At 39.7% G+C, this 24,245-nt stretch overlaps 1 protein-coding gene across 22 annotated transcripts in view; it reads left to right on the plus strand.

The window, feature by feature from the left end:
• SGIP1 (SH3GL interacting endocytic adaptor 1) overlaps positions 1 to 24,245 on the plus strand; it is a 209,110-nt gene that overhangs the window by 180,068 nt on the left and 4,797 nt on the right. For all 22 annotated transcript variants that reach the window (XM_044238412.1, XM_044238413.1, XM_044238401.1 and 19 more), the window contains 3 exons: positions 8,587 to 8,698; positions 15,841 to 15,996; positions 21,443 to 21,575. In XM_044238412.1, the coding sequence (XP_044094347.1) occupies positions 8,587 to 8,698; positions 15,841 to 15,996; positions 21,443 to 21,575 (401 nt within the window). The remainder of the gene's footprint in view (positions 1 to 8,586; positions 8,699 to 15,840; positions 15,997 to 21,442; positions 21,576 to 24,245) is intronic.

The raw sequence follows: 24,245 nt of genomic DNA on the forward strand, positions 1-24,245 counted from the left end.
TGCCACCAAGTCACAGTAAACAATAGTTATTGCCATTTACTGAGTACATAGAGACAAATGCTGCCAATACCCCTGATAGAGGCACTATTTTGACATCAATTTATATTAAATTTAAAACAGCTGAAAATAAGTCCTCTCCATGAGTTGGTCTTGAGGTGAAAACGGTTCTAACTTTCAGTACTGCCAAGTGGAGAGGATTATACACAGAATGAGGAAGAGAGTACAAAAAGGGGAGGTGAGACGTTGCCCACTGGCCAGGTTTGCTTCCTGCATGCCTTCATGACAGGCTAACCTCCAGCCAGTGACCAGCTGGTGATGGTGTGAGAAGAGGCCGTTCTATGGACCCGGCGAGCAAACATTCACTTACTTGTAAAGTTAGCCTTCTTGTACTCTTGCTCAATTTCTAGAGCTGTTTTGCTTCCCCTTTTCTCCTTTTTGCCCCCCTTTGTATCTTTCTCTTTTAAAATCTCTCTTTCTCCCTTCTCCCCTCCTTTCTCCCTTTCCATGTTTACATCTATGGTTTATATTCCACCCTCATACTCACATTCCAGTGAACTGCTCAGGAAATGCTTCCCCAAGTTAATGACCTTATCTTTTAAAGATGTCATGTTGTTATGAGGGTTTAATTCCCTTTTAGCCTTGGGGGATGTGTGATGTTGCTTGGTAATGAAAGTCATAGAAAATTGCCTTTGAGAAAACATCAACACATACTGGTAACTCTCTTTTCCACTTCTCAGAACTCCTTAAGTATGCATGCCAATTGCTTTCCAGGACCCTGGAATTGCTATTTTGTCAGAACTCCACAAGCTAGTGGCAGTAGCTTATCCTTCTGGGGATACTGCAAATGCACCATCAGATGTCTAACATAATTTGTTCTGACTTCAGGGCTCTTAGAGCAGAGTGGGTAAGAGTGTGTGATCTGGAGTGAGGCAGTCCTAGGCCTGCATCCCAATTCTGTTCATACTGCTTACTAACTGGGTGACTGTGGGCCAGGCTGCTGAATGGCTCAGGATCTCGGTTTTCCCATCTGTAAAACAAGGAACAATAATGGTCATTGCTTTATAGTGATCGTATCAGGATTAAGAATTAATATCAGTAGAGCTTCTTGAATAATTATTGGTATGTAGTAAGAAGTACAGTTGTTTTCATTGTTGCTACTACTCTTTGTTAGAATCAGGACCTGGAGTTGAATTTTAGCTGTCCTGCTTTCTAGCAGAGTGACATTGGGCAAGTGAAATAGAGATAATTATATTGAACCTGTTCATCCTTTCAATGTATGAAGAACGTAAAACCATCTTGTATTTGATACAACATCTTGTATTTTATTATGTTGAAGGATACACATAATAAATACCCTTTTCTACCTTTAATTCTTTAAAAATAATCATTAAAGTAATCTAATAATTATAATATTAAGCTACTCTCTAACTTCATATAATGCTTTTTCTTTCATTTGTGTCTAATATTGTAATCCTCCCCCCCAAAATTATTGTAGTCCCCCTTCCATACCATAAGCTCTATGAAGGGAGGGGCATATCAGCCAGCATTTAGCACCATGGTTAAGTATTACAGGAACTCATTTCAGTGAATCAAAAGAAAACATACATTCAATCAACTTTTTTGTCCTACTGGTCCAAGCATTATATCAAGCAACTTTAACAGATATAATGGCCACCTATGTGATCTGCCAAAAATTAAGCATGCAAGCATAGAATTCATTGTTCTTATGATAACAGAATGTTAGTGGTGGAAAAAACCTAGATATGCTAGTCTATCTCCATGCTCAATGAAGAATACCACCTGTATCATCGCCCTTTGTTTTCTTCCTAAATACCTACTCAACTTCAAAACTGAGTCGTAGATGATTAAATCACTTGCCTTTAGTCATGCAGGTCGTAAATGAAGCAGTCAGGATTCACACCCGAGTCTATATGACTCCAGAGCTGAAACTTCTTTTTGTTGAGTAACAGAAAAGCCTCCCCTATACTGCTCATTTGACAATTAACTTCGCAGCGAAATAATCTCATAGTGCTGTCACTTGAACTATTAAGCTCTTGCTTGCATATGTTACTGCTATTAGATTTTTCCATATGTTTATTTTTGTCTTATTTTCTGGAAGTTTACATATTGGTGTTCCCACCACTGTTTTACACATAGTAGACTCAGTGAATGTTTGACAGATCCACTCAAATCTTCAATGAAGGGATATCCTTTTCAAAGCAGCTTATTTCTGTCTTAGAAGATTGTTTCTACAGCTCAAAAAATTCTAATTTAAATGCCTATAAACACCTTAAAATCATAGAATCCTAAAACCAAGGTTTTATCTATTGCCTTCATTTTATGTTCAAGAAAACCAAAAGTAAATTGACTTGCCCAAGGTCACAAAGCTATTAATCTGCAGATCCATGGCCATGAACTCTGGTCCCTCGCATCACCTTCTGATAATGTTCTGCTAGATATTTGAAAATAGTTTCTGGACCCCTCTTAGTCCTCTTAGGCCATGAGGCTGAAATTCCTCACCATCTTAGACTCACCAGTTTTCCAATAATCCTATTAACAGGTATTTCCACAGGTACTTCAGGGGAAAAAAAATTTTTTGTCCATTTTTTTTTAAGTAATCTCTATGCCCCATGTGGGACTTGAACTCATGACCCTGAGCTCAAGGGTCGCATGCTCTACTGACTGGGCCAGCCAAGCGCCCCTATTTTGTCCATTATTAATAGCCTTTTCATGGAGGATAAACTTTATGTGCAATAATCTGGCATTCTTAGGAATAAAAAATTTATCTGCCTATATTTCAGCTTGTAGTAATAAAACTTTATCTTGAGGAAATAATTAAAAAGAAAGAGAAGATCAATTTGCACAAAGATGGATTTAGAATAACTGCTAGCTGGAAATGGCCCGACATTTGGAGACTGCAGAATGATACATACTGGTCAAAATGATATGGAGATCAGATAACAGCAAAGAAAGTCATACAATAAATGGAAAAAGTACAGTTTTAAAAAATGACTTATTAATTGCAATGTAGCAGGATGTGAAGGGTTTAGAATTGTAAACTGTGCATCCTTTAAGGTGAACGTGTTCTTTGTAAGGTTTTGATGTTTTCCTTTCTCCTTGCACTATAGATTAGATCTAAATAAGGACTATAGTGTCCATAGGTAAACATAGCTTGAATATAGGATTTCTGGAGGGAATGGAGTTAGGTGGGTCATGAAGGATGGACATGGGTCAGACTGCATGTCTGACCCAGTCCATTCTGGCTGCTGTAACAACTTATCACAGACTGGGTGTCTTATAAAGAACATAGATTTATTTCTCACTGTTCTGGAAGTTTGTAAGTTTAAGCTCAGGGTGCCAGGGGCTAGATCCTAGAGAAACCCTTCCTCCAGGCTGCAGATTGCTGGTCTTGCTGTGTTCTCTCTTGGTGGAAGGGACAAGATAGCTCTCTGGGGCCTCTTTTATAAGGGCACTAATCCCAATCATTAGTGCTCTGCTCTTATGACTGTATCATCTGCCAAAGGCCCCACCTCCTAATACCATCAACTGTGGCATTAGATTTGCAACAGATGTATTTGGGGGGACACAAACATTCAGACCACAACACACCAGATGGTCTTGCCCATCATTACACTGAAGAGTATAATTGGTCTTTAGCTTGTAGATATGTGGCCTGATTACCATCTAATGAGCTTGAAAACAAAGCACACAAACAAAAAGCAGTAAAGCCATCCTTTCTGGGGATCCATCTGTTACTCATCTACTGATAAAACCCAATGGGTGACATGTTTGGAGCCCAGCAATGACAGTTGATGATCAAATCCATCCCCCAGATATTTTTTCCACTTGTTCTTTCACCAAACCAGTTTTTTTAAAAAGATTTTATTTATTTATTTGACAGAGAGAGAGATCACAAGTAGGCAGAGAGGCAGGCAGAGAGAGAGGGGGAAGAAGACTCCCCGCTGAGCAGAGAGCCTGATGTGGGACTCGATCCCAGGACCCTGAGATCATGACCTGAGCCGAAGGCAGAAGCTTAACTCACTGAGCCACCCAGGCACACACCAAACCAGTTTTTCTCAAATCTTATTTTTTGATTAATTTTTAATCTTGATGGGAAAGAATTCCACTTTTATTTTTGTTAGTATTTTTCTTCTCAGATCCAGCCCAGTAATTCCAAAAGATCATGTTTAGCACCTTCACTGAGTCTGTCCTTATTTAAGATAACCTCTGTATTATCTTAAATTATGATACCAGTCATAAAAATAGCTAATCATTAATGAGTGCTTACTGTGGATCAAGCACTGTGTTGAATATTTTACCTCATTTTATCCCCAAAACGAACTGACAAAGTGAGTGTTATTTTATCATCTCTGCCAAGGATCATATAAATAACAAGTGTCAGAAACAAGACTCAATCCTAGGTATGTCTAATGAAAAATCCCATGCTTTTAGCCACTACAATGTGTCATTTCTAAGCATCTTTCCCAGTTTTATCCAAGGCACCAAAGAGCCCAGACTAAGGATAGAACTCCAGGGTATTCCACTACAGACTTCCTTCATGAAAGATGTAAAACCACTGATTCATGCCCATTGGATACTGTGATTCATCTGATAGTTCACCTGACCAGACTATTATCCACCTGAATTTCACAATTTTATTCACAAGAATAACATGGGAAACTATTAAATGCTTTGTAAAACTGAAAAATATAATGGCATTCACTTTATCTGCTAACATCTGCATTTCTTGCCAAATTTACTTTTTTCTTTCTAAGAGGTCTCTTCACCTACATTATTGTCCTTGTCCCTAAATTATCTGCCACGCTATCGCTAGAGCAATCTAAAGTCAAGCCCCAACACAACCCGCCCTATTTCAACTACTCCAGAGGCCTCCCATCTTCAAGAGATGGTGCTCTTAACCTCAGGTTTAGGACCTCCAAACACAATTTCAAATTACATGACTGCTGCACATGTGTGCATGCTGCTTCAAAAAGCACCCATAGATCCTGGATATCAACCTTTTGTCTGTAGTGTCATTTGCAAATATCTTCTGCTATTCTGTGGGTTGCCTCTTTGTTTTGTTGACTGTTTCCTTTGCTGTGAGAGGCTTTTGATCTTGATGAAGTCCCAAAAGTTCATTTTTGTTTTTGTTTCCTTTGCCTTTGGAGACATATCTTGAAAGAAGTTGCTGTGGCTGATATCAAAGAGGTTACTGCCTATCTTCTCCTCTAGGATTCTGATGGATTCCTGTCTCACGTTGAGGTCTTTTATCCATTTCGAGTTTATCTTTGTGTATGGTGTAAGAGAATGGTCGAGTTTCATTCTTCTACATATAGCTGTCCAATTATCCCAGCACCATTTATTGAAGAGACTCTTTTTTCCACTGTATATTTTTTCCTGCTTTGTTGAAGATTATTTAACCATAGTGTTGAGGGTCCATATCTGGGCTCTCTACTCTGTTCTTCTGGTCTGTGTGTCTGTTTTTATGCCAGTACCATGCTGTCTTCGTGATCACAGTGTTGTAGTAAAGCTTGAAATCAGGTAACGTGATGCCGCCAGTTTTATTTTTGTTTTTCAACATTTCCTTAGTGATTCGGGGTCTATTCTGATTCCATACAAATTTTAGGATTATTTGCTCCAGCTCTTTGAAAAATACCGGTGGAATTTTGATCGGAATGGCATTAAAATTATAGATTGCTCTAGGCAGCATAGACATTTTAACAATGTTTATTCTTCTGATCCAAGAGCATGGAATGGTCTTCCATCGTTTTGTGTCTTCTTCAGTTTCTTTCATGAGTGTTCTGTAGCTGCTCGAGTACAGATCCTTTACCTCTTTGGTTAGGTTTATTCCCAGGTATCTTATGGTTCTTGGTGCTATAGTAAATGGAATCGATTCTCTAATTTCCCTTTCTGTATTTTCATTGTTAGTGTATAAGAAAGCCACTGATTTCTGTACATTGACTTTGTATCCTGCCATGTTACTGAATTGCTGTATCCAGGATCTATAAAGAACTTCTCAAACTCAACACACACCAAACAGATAATCATATCAAAAAATGGGCAGAAGATATGAACAGACACTTCTCCAATGAAGACATACAAATGGCTATCAGACACATGAAAAAATGTTCATCATCATTAGCCACCAGGAGATTCAAATTAAAACCACATTGAGATACCACCTTACGCCAGTTAGAATGGCCAAAATTAGCAAGACAGAAAACAGCATGTGTTGGAAAGGATGTGGAGAAAGGGGAACCCTCTTACACTGTTGGTGGGAATGCAAGTTGGTGCAGCCACTTTGAAGAACAGTGTGGAGATTCCTTAAGAAATTAAAAATAAAAATTAAAAAGAAGGGAGTTGAGGGAAATTGTAGGGGGAGATGAACCATGAGAGACTATGGACTCTGAAAAACAGCCTGAGGGTTTTGAAGGGGTGGGGGGTAGGAGGTTGGGGGAGCCAGGTGGTGGGTATTATGGAGGGCACACATTGCATGGAGCACTGGATGTGGTGCAAAAACAATGAATTCTGTTACACTGAAAAGAAATTTTTAAAAAAAGCACCCATAGATTTGTATTAAATTATCAAAAAGTAACTATGATTTTAATGTCTATAAATCACCTATAAAATAAACAAATTTTCCTGGGTATTTATACAAAACTTTTCAGGACCTAATTTCTAACAGCCCCCAACCTCATCTCCTCCCATGTCTCAACCTTTCAATACCCACGGCATTTGCACACACTCACAAGAAAATAGTGCCCTGCTTCCTGTGGTTTCTCAAAATGCCATATGTTTGCTCAGTTCCACATATATGTTTGTGCTGGACTTTCTTCCTTCTCCCCCTTGTGAGATCTTAATCATTCTTGAATCTCAGTTCCAACGAGATCTTTTGTGATCTCTCTACTTACTTCATACATTCCATAGATGATATAGGCAAAACACACACTAAGTGTGCAACAGATAACAGTGATGGAGGTAATGTTGGTGAATTTTGGCAATGAGGATATTAGCACACTGAACTGTAACTCCTTGGGAATAGGGATTATGTTTAATTTAACTTTGAACTTTCTGATTATGTTTAACTTTGAAACTATCATGGTGCCTTATACATAGTAGGTAGTAAGCATGGTGTTTGTTAATAATCAATTACCAAGTCCAAAATACTGAACACCAAAGGAAGACAGTAAAAGAAGAGACCAGCATGAATGAGAATTACCAAAGAAAACTTTATTAAGTAGGGAGATACACAAATTTTTTAATGGCCAGATTTTTTAATGGCCAGAGAAGCGTACAGAAGTTACCAAAGGTAAAAGAAAAAAAGGATAATAAATACATAGTCTGCTCCGGGGTGGAGAACAGTAAATGTGCTTTGTTTGATAGGAAGGAGAAGGTGAGCGATGACATAACTGACTACTGTGTCATTACTAAGACTTTACTGCCTAGTACCATGACTAGAGATGAATAGCAAAGACAACAATCCTGAATTTTGTTCCTTTCAGAAACCTCAAGTTGTACCAAAACCATGAAAGAGAATGTTCCATTTAGACAAACTGTATGATATAATGGGGAAAACACGAGCTTTATAGGGCAGCAAATCTAGCTTTGAATTTTAGCGTTGCCGCTTACCGGTTATCTTGGGTTGAGTTCCTTACTTATCTCTTCGAACTTCAGTTTTCTCTTCTGTAGAATGGAAATCATAATAGTTATCCTAAAGGGTTGATGTGGGGTTTGAATGAGATAATTCTTGGAAGGCCTCTAGGACAGAACCTAGCATGTAGCAGGTGTTCACTAAACATGAGTGCTGCCGTTATTATTTAGAGTATGAACTGCTGTACTTGTGCATCTGTGCTAAGTCATGGTATATGTTATGTTGTGAATGTTTTTGGAAATGTAAACTTGAGCCTACTTGATCTGAAGGTAATTGGCTTTCTGAAACAGAAATAATCCAGAAAAGGATAATGTGTAACATGGTACCCCATGGCCATTTGTCTTTATTTTTTTTTTTTTTTTTTTGGTGTCATTATTTATTTATTTATTTATTTTTTTTTCCCAATTTATTTATTTTCAGAAAAACAGTATTCATTATTTTTTCACCACACCCAGTGCTCCATGCAAGCTGTGCCCTCTATAGTACGCACCACCTGGTACCCCAACCTCCCACCCCCCCGCCCATTTGTCTTTAAAATAAAGAAACACAAGAACCTTTGAGTGCAGGGTGAATGAAATAGGAAGCTAATAATTTTCTTTATTAACTACCTGCTGTACAAACTGTCATTCAAATACTGCCTTATGCTTTATGTAAAACACTGAAAAACCCCTGTGACTTTATTCTTCTGCTTGGATTTTTTTTTTCTGTAGAAAAATATGTCATTGAATTAATTTCAAATGTGTTTGTTTGTAAAGCAGCCAAATATTTCCTTTTAAATACTTGAGCTCTATGTTGAATATACACACGTGGTTCTTAGTACATTTTTTCAGTAATACATTTCATCCTTTAATCTTTTTTAAAATGGGCTTTAAGTTCCACATATACTAATATGTCTCCTATGTCCATAATAAATGAAAGGTTTTCATTTCATGCAGGTTCTTCCAGGGGACCCAGCCCCCTAACCATGGGAGCCCAGGACACCCTCCCTGTTGCAGCAGCATTTACAGAAACGGTCAATGCCTACTTTAAAGGAGCAGATCCAAGCAAGTAAGTCTGGGGCTTTGTCCATTGTATTCTCCAAACTCAGTCCTATTCAGTTGGGGGAGTGGGGGAAGGGGGCTGGGGGGGGGGTCAACCTAAACATAACTATTTCATTCCTTATCCTAAAACCAAACAAACAAACAAACAAAAATTTGGCTTACAATAACAGGTGGCATGCATAGAATGGAGGAGAAAATTTAAATCAGAAATATTAATTCACTGTTTGTTTTTTAATGTGCCAAAAGGACTGAATATCTAATATCTTACTCCCCAGAAATCTCTGGTTCAGTTTTGGTTGCAAGCTCATGGAAAATCCTAATCTAATTATATCAACAGTGAAAAAATTTATTGTCTCACAAAAGTAAATGTCTAGATCATGTCTTTATTGTTTTAGTCTTTGCTGGGTGGGAATCACTCACATATAAACTAAGAAATGGTGCACTGGAATGAGAACCTGGAAATAGATACATTTCATAACAGAGAGATTAGTTAGAGGACAAGTTGTATGTTACCCTTACTAACTAAGGAAAAACTGGCCAAAAAATTTATAATCACAGAAAAGTAAAAACTCTAGAGAAAACTGTACCACTCCCTATTTGCAGGAGTCAGATTTCACGTATTTCAGTGTATACTGACAGTGAGCTTGACCTGAATGCATATGTAATATGATTAAATATTTTGCTATTCTAGAAAGATTTTTCTGGATCGAGTTCAGAAAGTTTATGGAATCCCTGAAATTATACTGCATATCTTATGTGTGTGAGCATATGGACATTTGTCCCTAAGGTCTATAACATCCATCAGTTTCACAAAGAGGTTTATGACCCCCCCAAAAAATTAAGAGTGATTATTAGTCTATACTGAAAACAAAACACTGAAGTCAAACTGGCTTTCATGTGTGTCATTAATACAATTCCAGACCTGAATGTAGTGGATAAACAAAGGACAAATCTAAGTGAGGAAAGAATTGCTTTTTATTTTTTACTTACAAGGATGAGGGCTTAGAAGACCTTAGTATCCATGGAAATAAGAATTAAAAAAAGAAAATGCTCACATAGAACACTAGACTATTTTATGAAAAATTTTAAATGAGTAATAATTAAATATAATTAGAACTTGGATTTCTACATATATCTTAAGTGAGAAGTTATATGACTAATTGAAACACTAGTTCTTATAAGCCGAAATCTAACAATACTATGCTGGGAAACATGATTAGTAACTCCATTTATAAGTGCCCTATCAAGACAGTGGGATCTATCACCCCCCTTAAATGTCATGTCCTTTCTTACAGCATTTAGATTTTATTTTAAGCCCATACTATTGTAGACAGACCAACACTAGGGACTCTGGTGTTTTGGTCCACTTGAGATGCTATAACAGAATACTATAGACTGAGTTTCTTCTAAACCACATAAATTTATTTCTCATAGTTTTTGAGGCTGGAAAGTCCAAGATCAAGGCCCTGGCAGATTCACCATCTGACCAGAGGCAGGCTCCTGGTTCACTGTAAGCTTAAATGGAAGGGCAAGGGGCGGTGGGGGAGTGGGAGGGAGATAGGGAGCTCCTCAGGGTCACTTTTATAAAGGCACTGATCTCATTTATGAGGGTCCTACCCTCATGACCTAATTACCTCCCAAACACCATCGTATTGGAAAACAGATTTCAGCATATACATTTTAGAAGGACACAAACATTCAGTCTGTAGGGCTCTGGTTTCTCCCATTTTCCCTTTCATCCTCCAAGCAGGAAGGTAATTTGCCGCATCCACATACCAATAGGAAGTAAAAGCTGCCCATATCGAGTATGCATTTGAACTGTTAGCGCAAGTAAGAGCCGTGTGCGTAAGTTGTGTATTTACTCTACACACACATACATGTTTATTCTGTAAACTCTTCTTCCAACAAAGTATTTGCGTAACTTTCGAACAAAGAATTTGCGTACCAGTTCTAAGGATTAGTTATTATTGACTGACCTGCCTATATGTTAGAAAGCTCAGGCTGCCTGGAATTGAGAAAGCCAGGTAGAAACACAGAGAGTAAGAGTAGTCAGCGGGCACCTGGATGGCTCAGTCAGTTGTGTGTCCGGCTGTGGATTTAAACTCAGGTCATGATCTCAGGCTCATGAAATTGAGGCCAATGTTGGGCTCTGCACTGAATGTAGAGTCTGCTTAAGATTCTCTCTCTCCCCCCTCTCTCTGCTCCTCTCCCAAAACCCTCTCAGAAAAGAAAAGAAAAAAGAAGAAGAGTAGTTAGCAGTATGGAAAAGTGTCTATACCAGCATGAAAAACACTGGGAATCATATAAGAAATTAGTTTTTTTAATCTGCTTGCTAACTGGCTTTCGTTCATTCATTTATTCTGACAGATCTAACTGGTAGTAGAAGTACTCCCAGTTTTGACCCCTAAAATCTATTTTCAATATATAACTCTTCTGCTCAATATCCTCTCATCTCATTCAAAGTAAAACTCTAATGCTTTACAATGGTCTGTGAGGCTGTCCATTATCTTTTTTTTTCCCAATTTATTTATTTTCAGAAAAACAGTATTCATTATTTTTTCACCACACCCAGTGCTCCATGCAAGCTGTGCCCTCTATAATACCCACCACCTGGTACCCCAACCTCCCACCCACCCGCCACTTCAAACCCCTCAGATTGTTTTTCAGAGTCCATAGTCTCTCATGGTTCATCTCCCCTTCCAATTTACCCAAAAGCACATACCCTCCCCAATATCCATAACCCTACCTCCCTTCTCCCAACCCCCCTCCCCCCAGCAACCCACAGTTTGTTTCGTGAGATTAAGAGTCATTTATGGTTTGTCTCCCTCCCTATCCCATCTTGTTTCATGGATTCTTCTCCTACCCACTTAAGCCCCCATGTTGTCCGTCAAGACCATTCTTCCCTTTCAGCTCCCACCTCTCTGATCCTGTCTCCATCACTGGTGTCCTTTTCACTCCACTCTAGGCACCCTGGCTTCATGGTTGTTCTTCTGACATTAGGCTAACCCTATCTGCATCTCAGGGTCTGAGCATTTGTTGCTTTCAGACTGAGAGACATCTGCTCCAGCAGTCAGAGCTCCCTGCTCTCTCACCTCTTTCGGGATTCTTCAGCAGATACATCAGAGACCTTCCCTGTCATCCTGTGCAAATAACAACACTCCTCCCCACCCACTGTCAGCACTTCCTCCCTCCCCATCACTCTTTTCTTTTTTTTTTTTTAAGATTTTATTTAGTTACTTGACAGACAGAGATCACAAGTAGGCAGAGAGGTAGGCAGAGAGAGAGGAGGAAGCAGACTCCCCGCTGCACAGAGAGCCCGATGTGGGGCTCCATCCCAGGACCCTGGGATCATGACCCGAGCAGAAGGCAGAGGCTTTAACCCACTGAGCCACCCAGGCGCCCCTTGCTCTTTTCTTTAATTAACATGTTGCATGTTTTCAGTGTTCACTGTCTCTTCTCCCACTAGAATGTAAAATCCATGAGAACTGGGGCTTTGGGCATTTTCTTCATTCCTACCTCCTCAGCATCTAAAGCAGGACCTGGCAAAACTGCTGAATAAGTTGAGTTGAATTACTGTCCTCACATTTATAGAATGATGGCTATGTGCCAGCCATTGTGCTAGACAGGGGTTATATCAGTGAGAATAAGACTTGTGCATATATATAAAAAGTCCTGTGTAAGAGAGGTGTAGTTATGGTACAAGGGGAGTTAAGAAGCTTTTGATAATAATCTCTTTAAATCCCAAGGAGTGGTATAGCAGTCTGCCAGTCACTTTGTGGGTCTGTGCCTATACAAGCTGGGTTCTTCATCCTGTTTCAGTTTCCCCAGCATACTCTAGCAGGTGTGTGGGCAGGTGTGTGCACCTGGGAGCCTGGTATTCCTGACCTTGACATTCCAGTGTGGTGTTTGAGTCAAATTAATATTGGTGTTTTCCTATGCTCTTCCAAATGAACCAAGTCTTTGACTTGAGATGACTGCATACACTGAGTCTGTTTTCAATCATATTGCCCTAAGTAGTTGCAGTGTATATTGCATATTGGTAGATGGGAGATTCAGTAAATTTCATTGAAATTATGAGATCTAAAATTTATGAACAGATCATGAGGTGACATTCTTCTAAATTTAATTTCATCTCCAGGCAGTGAATCATTTTAATTGCTATTCCTTTGTTATTCACTTTCAAGGAAACATCTCAAGTTCAAAAATTCTATCAGTGTGAACGAGGGAGGGGCTGTCTGTGGCCAGGGGGAGAACCCAGTTTATGAGTCACTTAGCCAGGTGACTTTGAAATTTTGCCATTCCTTTTTTTTTTTTTAAGATTTTATTTATTTATTTGACAGAGAGAGAGATCACAAGTAGGCAGAGAGGCAAGCAGAGATAGAGGAGGAAGCAGGCTCCTCACTGATCAGAGAACCCGATGTGGGGCTTGATCCCAGGACCCTGAGATCATGACCTGAGCCAAAGGCAGAGGCTTAACCCACTGAGACACCCAGGAGCCCCAGATTTTGCCATTCTTGACAAGTGTTTCGTTTGTTGGGATTCACATGATTTCAAATTTTATTCACGAGTGTGTAACTATCTCCATATTGCTGTATTTTAGATCTCTGCAATTCAGACTCACATGAAAGGTAGCCATGTTTCATCCTGATAGGAACAATCATTAACCAAGTATTTTCCTTCAGTGAGTATGGGTTGAAAATATTCATTTTTATATGGAAAATTTCAGATGTGGAAATAAATACTGGATGAATTAATAAATCAGTAAAGTTCTGCAGGTGACAGCTGAGAGGCAATCAGAAATGTAATATAAATGAAGAAACTCAGTACTTCTTATATCGGTTTATATTGACTACTTCCTTCAGCAGCCACCCAACACTATAAACCCTTTGAAGAAAGGAGCTGTTTTGCTTGTTTTTAAATGACATCCCCACTCAAAACAAACAAAAAGCACACAATTAGGAGTCAATAAACTTTTACTCACTTAATAAATGCCACTCCCTCCCCTCACTGACTAGTTTTCAAAAGAGAAACTTTATTCCCCGCCCCCCACCAAGATACCACTTAGATCTCACTTTGACAGAGAAGGAAGACAGGAGAGTTGGCACCCAGCTGGGAGATTGTGGGGGCAAGTAGAGTTCCCTGTACTCAGATGTGAGCAGAGTTTACACCTAGGAACCCCAATTTCCCTAGAACGTACACTCCTGAACTTAAAGTGGTAGAAGTTATTGTTTTGGCTGTTGTGCACAGGACAGGAGGCTGGAGCTGGAAAACCCAGTTGCATTGCAGGATATGGGCACTGGGACAGCCAAGACACATGCACTCCAGGAGGCAGATGCTACGGAAGCTGCCGGGGCCACCAGGCGCCCTCCAAGCCACATGGGCTGTAATACCCACACACTGGGGATGCCACCTACACCACAGAGGACACACCCAGGCCTCCTGCACTGCAAGAGCCTGGCCCTAGATATGCCCTAAGAACTGCAGGAGCTTGCCTAGCAAGCTCCCTGGAACCAAGAAGGAAAAAGCTCTTCCTCGGGCAATGTGCTTTCAGCGCCCTCTACTGACAAAATTTAACATAGTGCCTGTTGGCAAAAAAAAAAGTCTAGAAAGAGCCCAATAATAATTTGCTCTGCACAGGCAATACAGGGTGAATTGGAACGACTTTGACTTAATGTAGAAACTGACAGTGATTATAAATTTGATAGGAAAGTGCAAAGGACCTCCAAAACAATTTTGAAAAAGAACAAAGTGGGAGGATTCATACTACTTGATTTCAGTGTGATCCTGTGATTTCACTCCTACATTATTTACGAAGAGGAATGAGAGCCTACGTCCACACAAAGACTAGTAGAAGCATATTCATCACAGCTTTATTTGTAATAGTTAAAAACTGGAAAATATCGCAATGTTCTTCAACCAATGAGTGGATCAAAAAGAAAAAAGACTGTGGTATGACCATACGTTATACAGCAAAGAAGTCATGAATTATTGATGTGTACATTAAATGGATGAATCTCAAAATCATTACAGAATGGAAGAGGCCAGATCAAAAAAAAAATCACACACTTTATGTTTCTGTTTACATGAAATTCTAGAATGTGCCAATTAATATGTAGTGTCAGAAAGCATATTAGCAATTACTTAGGGATGGGGAGTGGAAGGACAGAGAACAGCAGGAGAGAGGGGTCACAGAAACGCATGAGGCAACTTTCAGGGATGCTGGGTACATTCAGTAACTTGATTGGGTGATGGCTTCACAGTGGATAAGATACCAAAAATTATGGAATTTTACACTATAAATGAGTGCCATTTATTGCGTGTCATGTATGCCTCAATAAAGACAATTTCTAAAAAGGGATTATTTGGGGCACCCGGGTGGCTCAGTGGGTTAAAACCTCTGCCTTCAGCTCAGGTCATGATCTCGGGGTCCTGGGATCAAGCCCTGCATCAGGCTCTCTGCTCCACAGGGAGCCTGCTTCCTCCTCCCTCTCTCTCTCTCTGCCTGCCTCTCTGTCTACTGGTTATCTCTGTCTGTCAAATAAATAAATAAAATCTTTGAAAATTTAATTAATTAAAAGGGATTAGTTTTCCTTCCAAATTATCATCCTATTGTGCTAACTTGTATGACTGGTTTTTACAGTTTCAGCCAAATAACCATGGGATAAAGATATAGTTAAATGGAAGCAAGAAGCTTACCTCTCGAGCACAGAAAAGAACACGCTCACGGCATCAATCCTGTTACTGAGAACAGAAATAAGTCCCAGTGGTTGTGTGATGACATTGTGCAATTGATTTAATATCTGCAAATATGCTGCCAAAGATTCATAAATCAGAATAGATGATTCTATTTGTGAGGTGAACATATAGACTTATCTACAGAAAGACAAAAGCTGTATTTTTCTCCTGACAGTTCAAAAACACATTCAGTTAATGGCCGCTTTTTTGGATAAGTGTCAACACAAATCTTGCATTCTCAGGTCTTAGACATGATTTAGTAGTTGACAATGGAAATGTAAGAGCTTACCTTCGATCTCTTCTGCCATATAATATTGTTACATAAATCATTTCTTATTCACAACTGTCTTGATTCACAGCATATTGACCTGGGTTTCCTCTTTCTCTTTCCTCTCATATGTTTTGATATGCCAGATGTATTGTGAAGATTACTGGAGAAATGGTGCTGTCTTTTCCTGCTGGCATCACCAGACACTTTGCCAACAACCCATCGCCAGCTGCTCTGACTTTCCGGGTGATAAATTTCAGCAGGTTAGAACACGTCCTGCCAAATCCCCAACTTCTCTGCTGGTAAATATATTTTTGCACAAATTTTTTAGAGATGTGTGTAGCTTAGCACTGGATGCTTACATGAGGGATCTACCTTAGCAAGAATGTAGCACGGTAGAGAAATGACCACTACTCATATGTGTTTGTAGATTCATCCAGAATTCAGCCACTGTCAAAATCTTCAGTGGGTGTTCGTGTTCATATGTGTATATGTATTCTAATGGCCAACTATCCCAAGTGGCTAAAGATATCTTTAGGGTAACAGAATCTGTATTAGTGACAGTTTACTCATGGCCCATTTTACTGACCATCAGTAAACAAGGGATAAGGATGATAAGCCCAGTAAAAGGAATGAAATCCATTTGTTGTAGTAACATCTTTTAAAATCAAATGATATTTGAACCCTGAGCTATTCTTCATATGAGCTTGAAAGTCTTTTTGTGAAATATGTAATTTATGGCAATGGTAATTGTTCTGATGGGGCTTTACATCTATTCAAAGAAGCTTATGTGAATTTGTTTATATAAATACACTTTTTCACATTTTCTAACTATTAAATCTGAACATGATGTCTTTATCATACCTACATACATACAGATTCACCCAAACATACACACGTATGAAGCTATTAAAAATGATAAGCTATACAAGTCAATTATTGGCAATGACTGAGACAGGCGATGTCATTGTTGAGAACTTCCCCTCCATCATGAAGTCCTGATGATTTACTTAGAAATCTCTCTCTCATATGGCCATGTTTTTCTCTTACTATGACTACCCCATCCATGTGGCCACTGTCATGTTCCCAGGCCACTGAAATTGCTTTCTTCCTTCCCTTCCTGCTCCCAATCTTGCCCCATGCCTACATATTTTACACAACAGCTGAATGACTTTTCCTGAGGTGAATCAGGTCATTGCCATGCATAATCCTCAGGTGCCTTCACATTGCGTCTGTACCAGAACGTGAACCTGTTACCACTGCCTTTGAAGCCCTGAGTCATCTACCCTCCCCTGCTTCTCTGTTATCAGCTCCCACCGTCCTGCCTCAGAATCCTTGTAGCTCCAGCCAGATCTCCCAGTCTTGAGAACAGTCAGAGGCCTTTCCCACGTCAGAAGTCTGTGTGCTTGCTTCCTCTGCCTCCAATACTATTCCTGCCCCCTCTGCACCTGACCGTGACTCACCCTTCAGATCTCAGCTCTGCTTGGCCTCCCCTGACCATTCCACTGCCCTCTCCACCCCCAGCCCCCATCCCCAAACTAAATATGTCCTCTTGTTGTTCTCTCTCAAGGTACCCAATTCTTCCCCCTCTTTGTCCCTTACTAGAATGAATAATTATATTATATATCTATTTCTGTTTCTTCGTTCATACATCTCCCCCACTAGACTGTAAAATGCATGAGGGAATGGAACACAGCTCTTAGTTCACCATCACATCCTCGATATCTTCCACTGTGCCTGTCGCCTAATAAAGACTTAACTAACATTTGTTAAATGAATGAACAAGTCAACGATGACTTAAAGAATTTAGTCAAGCAGGATACTTATGTAGAAGTAACTGAAGGTTGGGGCACCTGGGTGGCTGATTGGTTAAGCCACTAACTCTTGATTTTCAGTCAGGTCATGATCTCAGGGCTGTGAGGCAGAGCAGGCTCCCTGTGTGGAGCCTGCTTAATATTCTCTCTCTCCAGGGTGCCTGGGAGGCTCCGTGGGTTAAGGCCTCTGCCTTCAGTTCAGGTCATGATCCCAGGGTCCTGGGATCGAGCCCCACATCAGGCTCTCTGCTTAGTAGGGAGCCTGCTTCCTCCTCTCTCTCTCTCTGCCTGCCTCACTGCCTACTGGTGATCTCTGTCTGTCAAATAAATAAACAAAATCTTAAAAGAAAAAAAAAGATTCTCTCTCTCCCTCTGCCTCTGACTAAAGGTTGTTGGTATTTAGAACTGAAGGACCAACGTAGTCATTTTCTTCACTGAGTGAGACTTTTTCATTCCAGTGGTGACAAAACAGTCACAGGTCTTTCAGGTGACTACCAAGACCCCCTCCCCCTCTTTGGTTGGTGTCGTGGTTTGACTAGAAAACTTTCATTCCAGGTTTAAAAGTATGGAAGGAAATGGTCACCCATTAAATGAAAAATAAATGTAAAAAAATCAAGATTAGAAGTCAGCAACTTCTTTTTCAAGTTTCTCTCCCTGCTTTTGATGTGCACATTGAGCCAGTTAGTTTTTTTCAAGTTTTTATTTAAATTCCAGTTAGTTAACATGGAGTGTGATATTAACTTCAGGTGTTGAATTTAGTGATTCAGCATTTAACATACAAGTCCCAGTTGAGCCAGTAAATTTTATTTTTCAAGTTTCTTCCATCTGAAATTAGGGATTATGTGCCACCATCTCACTGGTATGTTAATAAGATGAATGTCACAGTTTCTGCTACATTTTTAGGTAGTTACGTGGCCAAGATTTTAGGCCTATTTGCAAGAGTTTTATATTTATATTAACATATCAGTCCTATGAATTGAGTTTAATCATATTCTGAGTATGTTTGTGTCTGACAAAACGTTATACAGACACTTCCGTTATTATCTGCCAAGACAAAAAAAGAAGAAAAAAATATCCTCATTACTTTGGACCTTCTCAACTAAATATTTGATTATTGTGTCAGGGACGTGACTGGTAACCACAGCCATGGGGCCTGTGTGGGTTTGTTGGGCAGGATTATTCGACCATCACCGCTGCCATCCCTAGTTTTTAAAAGGCAACATATAAATAAATAAATAAATAAATAAATGGCAGCATAATCAAGTATTGTTCCTGATTGCAGTTCAAGCCTTTTTGACATCTATGGCCTTAGACCCAGCCAGTTCTCTCATTTACATGTTCTAAAAGACTCCATTTTGGTTAACAGCTCAGCACCTGAAGACATTTGGGTTCGCAATCCCTTGAGAGGGACCAAATTGAAGTTTACTTTACCTTTCCTTCACAAAAGGGTTTTGCTCATAAAGAATTCAGGAACAACTGCTAAACTAATCATGAGACTAAAGAATTTTCAGGACTTCTTGGCATTCAAAATTGCATCTCTAGCTAAGTGGCATCTCTATTTGTTACTGGCTTTCTTGAATAATTATTAAAGCAAGTTCTGTGAGGAATTATCGTGGGTATAGGGTTATGCTTAATTTGTTATTAAGCTTAGAAAATATATTAACTTAAAAAATAGTGTCATTGAAATTTTCCCAACTATTCAGATCTACTTAGTACAAATTAATGACATGTTGCTGGATATTAATTCTGCACCTTTTTTTTGTGCAGTGGGAAAGTGTAACCTATAGTCTACTGTCCTGGGCTGGAATCCTGACTCTTACTCATTTGCTGTGAACCTTAAGCAAATTACTTAATTTCACTGACTTCCTATTATTCTTATCTCCTACCTCTGGGTAACTTGGATGCTTTTAAGTAATAAAAGTTTAGACAGCCCTCACCAGCATCCTGAGCTCAGCCTGGCCAGAGCAAAGTCTCAGGGGCCAGGAGTCTTTTCTCTCAGAGTTACAGAGTCATAGAGCTTTGCTTTGTCCTCAACCACCTATACCAGGGCACAGCAGAAGTTCATGGGCCCTACTGAGACCTGGGCCACAAAACTAGTCCCTCCTAACAGATCAGTAACTGTTTTAAAGAAAGCCCTGATTTTTTTTTTTTTTTACTCACTCTCTTAATTTGTTGACTTTTGGAGGTGTAATTATAGCAACTTATTTTAGACCTGCCCTCATCACTTTATTTATTTATTGGGGGCAGGGGAGTAGAAGGATAGGGAGAGAGAAAGTCTTTTTAAAAAATTTTATTTACCAGGGCACCTGGGTGTCTCAGTGGATTAAAGCCTCTGCCTTCGACTCAGGTCGTGGTCTCAGGGTCCTGGGATCGAGCCCTGCATTGGGCTCTCTGCTCAGCAGAGAGCCTGCTTTTCCCTCTCTCTCTCTCTCTGCCTGCCTCTCTGCCTACTTGTGATCTTTGTCTGTCAAAAAAATAAATAAAATCTTTTTAAAATTTTTTTATTTATTTATATTGAAAAGAGAGAGAGAACAGGAAGGGGCAGAGGAAGAGGAAGAAAATCTCAACTGAGGAAGCAGACATAAGGGAGAGACTCTACTCTGGGCATGAAGCAGACACAGGGATGGAACCCACAACCTTGGGATCATGACCTGAGTCAAATTCAAGAGTTGGAGGCTTAATCAACTAAGCCGCCCAGGAGCCCCAAGAGAGAATCCTAAGCAGGCTCCACACTCAGCATGGGGCCCAGCGCAGGACTCAGTCTCACAACACTGAGATCATGACCTGACCCAAAATCAAGAGTCAGTAGCTTAACCGACTGAGCTACCCAGGCACCCCTGCCATCATCACTTTATGACTATCACCCTTCTGTCTTCTTAGCCTTTAATTGTCATTCAGTAAGTGAGTTGTATGCCAGATTACTGAATTCTTTGGGCCATCAGTTTTCTCATTATGTGGGAAGTGAGCAGAGGCTTTTCACACTCTTGCCTAATTGCTTTTGTCACTGAGACAAGCGTTTTCAAGATGCATTGGTTAAAGGACGTGTGGACAGACATCTGAGCAAAACTAAAAAATCCCGGGGCGCCTGGGTGGCTCAGTGGGTTAAGCCGCTGCCTTCGGCTCAGGTCATGATCCCAGGGTCCTGGGATCAAGTCCCGCATCGGGCTATCTGCTCGGCAGGAAGCCTGCTTTCCTCTCTCTCTCTCTGCCTGCCTCTCTGTCTACTTGTGATCTCTGTCAAATAAACAAATAAAATCTTTAAAAAAAAAAAAACAAAAAAAAAACCTAACAAATCCCTAGGAATACCGAACTCCTGAATTCATTAAGACTGCATTTCTCTGTCGTACCTACCATAATCATTATGATTCATATTCCAGGATCATCTTGTAAGTGCAGTGACTGTTGTAGGATTTAGATGTTCTTCCGTGAAATACCATGGTAGTTTTAGTATCATTCTGTTCTGCTCAGTTGAAGATAAAGACTGTGTTTACATTTGGCCAAGAATTTAACTCGGTAATTTCTGAGAAACTACGATTCAAGTCAATTTAAATAAAAATTTTTAAAAATCCATGTACTCAGCTCCTTGATTGCATTAACTCACTAATTCAGAGGAAAACTGGTGATGCAGAAAGGGCTATTAAGTTTGGGTTAATAAATAATTCACTCTTTAAAGCAACCAATTATTATCAGAATTGGTTGATACTCACTGAGATTCATAGCAATACAAGTGTGCCTCCCTATGGGTATTAATCTATTAGCACAATGCCCTTCGGAACTGCAATTGTAGTAAAACTATACTACTGCTAATAATCTGATCTCTACAGACTGTCAAAGATGGATATAGAAATCAGGTGACCATTTGCTAGGATGTTTCTTTGAGTGGATATTTGTCACAAGATGCTACTCGATAATTTTTTTCTTCCCGACTGAATAGCGATAATACTCAAAATGATGCCAATACCAAGGAATTCTGGGTGAATATGCCAAATCTGATGACTCACCTAAAGAAAGTGTCGGAACAAAAACCGCAGGCTACATATTATAATGTGGACATGCTCAAATATCAGGTAAGCCTATTCATATGGTCCAGGTGTCTCTTTCACATTATAAATATACATTCTAACATGTCTAACATTAATGAAAAGTAAACAAAATAGCATTTCTTTTAATACAACTTAAAAGCTACAATTCTTAAGAAAATAAACTCAAAGGGCTACTTGGAGATTACAAAAATGAAGTTGCGGAAACTTTCAATAATTGAGATTATAAATATCGGTAAACTAGTTCACTGTGGTGGTAATATACCCTCTGGGTTGGAAAATACTTATTTATATTGTGGTAAGGAAACCGCTAAAAGTAAAGTATATCATGGTACATTTTACAAAAATGCAAATGACTGTCCTATAAGAATAATATCATCTAAGTTTTGGAGGGTATCAATAACACTGAACAAACATGACACTATAGAAATTCATCACCTGTATAATTAGGTCATGATCTCAGGGTCCTGGGATCGAGTCCCGCATCGGGCTCTCTGCTCACAGGGAGCCTGCTTCCTCCTCTCTCTCTCTCTGCCTGCCTCTCTGCCTACTTGTGATCTCTCTCTGTCAAATAAATCAATAAAATCTTTAAAATATGATAAAAATGCATTTTATCTAACTTTTATTTTTTTCCAAAACATTTAAACACATTTAGTGACTGCTTTACACTTCTGAGAAATGAAAAGGAGCAAGAAAAGCAAACTCCAATAAAACATTTCTCTGAAGAAGAAATTAAATTTTGAGGCCCATGAAGGGTTCTTTATGCCCAAAGGGGTAAAAATAAAACTGTACTTGTTTTCTTTCACAAACATTCATTACATACACCACGTCTGCGTTGTCACCACTGATTAAAAACATTTTTTTGACTCTTCAGTGCTGTGGGATTCTTTTTGTTGTTGTTGTTGTTGTTGTTGTATTTTAGTCTCCATATTTGTCATTAAGTAAATCTAGGAAGTAGACTGAATTCATCTATTGCAACATGAGGTTGGTGTAAAATTAAACTGTAGGCAAGAAACTGCATTCTGGAATTAAGTCAGCTTCTTACCGGCCATTGACTTTAGGCACTTAATCTCCCTGAACCTCTGTTTCCTCCTCTGCAAATCAGGATAATAAGGATTCCTACCTAGATATTTTATAGGTTGTTGTGAGGAGTTAATAGCCTACTATATTTCAAAGTATTTGTAGAATTTAAGTAGCACTAGGCCTGCCGTTTTGTCTTAAAGTGAGCTCTGAGGAATCCCTTTTGCTGTTGGTTAGTTGTGGTGGTATTTTCCAACAATGCGAGGCATTGGGTAGGAAGCGCAATCAGCATTTTGTGGGATTGTCCTCAAATCTCAGCATGTTTAGTTTCTGGCCACCAGGAGCATTCCCCAGGGACTGGAACAATCAAAAACACACCAGCACAAATCCAGAAAGCCCTTGGAAGAAGCCGCCCTGAAGTCAAGAACCCCCACTGAGACAGAGTGCAGAAACAGACAGGGAGGGGTCAATCTGCTCTGCTTTTGAGTTACCCTAAATAACGTGTTTCCAAAGCAAAGTTCATTTTGCGGAGGGTTGTGTTGCAAAAAATATTTGAAGTTTAAACACTTAGAATGGTTGTCTACCTAAAATTGTCATCAAAAGCCATGTCTATCATTTTATAAAAGGATTCCTGTCCGGGCTTGTTTCTGCAGCAACCACAGCTGCCTTATGAGCTCAGCCCACCCGCAGGCCCCTTCCCCATGGTGCCCATGTGAGCAGGCATTGCCAGGCCTAGAGGAAGCTGTTTATAGTCTTTAAAATCAGCTAAACTCATAATCTGTGCATAAAAAGTGTAGACACCACCCTCACTGCCCCTGTGGTGTGACTGTGCTGATAAAATAAGACGCTCCTAGAACCATTCATCATGACAGTGAACAGTCAAGAAATAATAATGTTATGAATTTTTCACTGTGGATCCAGAAATCAAGTCGGTATTACTTTCTTTAGGTAAGACAATATGGTTGATTCTAAACATGGTTTTTCCTTTGTCAAACTCACAGTGGATTCTGACTAGAACTGATGGGAGACAGTAGAATGCACCCCCTCCATTTAGCGAATGTGGGTTCAAGGGCTCACTTTGGCAAATCCCAAAGGAGTAATAATAACCTGCTTCGTCTAACTCACTGGTGTGTTGTGAAGGGAAAGTATGATAAGAGCATTAACAGGTAATACGAATGAAAATGTTAATGATTTACACAGTGCTAGGCACGATGCTGTTTCACATAAAGTATCTTCGATCTTCCCCACAAGCCTATGGATAGATATGATTGTTATAATTCCCATTTGGCAGCTGAAGAAATTACTGAGACTCAGAGAGGTTTAGTGACCGGCCCAAGATCACTCAGCTTGTAAGTGACCGTCAGAGCTTACCTCCAAGACTGTTGAACTCCTTGGCCTCAGCCGGAAGCAATGTGGTACCACCTCCTTTCCTGACACAAGTGCATTGTAAACTCTAAAGTGCTATAGAGAGTTTAGGAACTGATTTTGTTTTTACTCTGTAACCATTTCCCTGAAGCACTCATCTCTCTTTCACAGGGCACCCTTTATGGTGCTGTTTACTGACAGCTCATTTGTGAGCGGCACCAACCACAAGATGACATTTGACCCCTCAGAAACTTCCTGTGGGAGATCATCATAAATTCTGGCTTTGTTTCAGATTAATGGTCGAGCCTTAAA

This window comes from Neovison vison, chromosome 2 (genome assembly GCF_020171115.1).
Source record: "Neovison vison isolate M4711 chromosome 2, ASM_NN_V1, whole genome shotgun sequence".
Lineage (NCBI taxonomy): Eukaryota > Metazoa > Chordata > Mammalia > Carnivora > Mustelidae > Neogale > Neogale vison.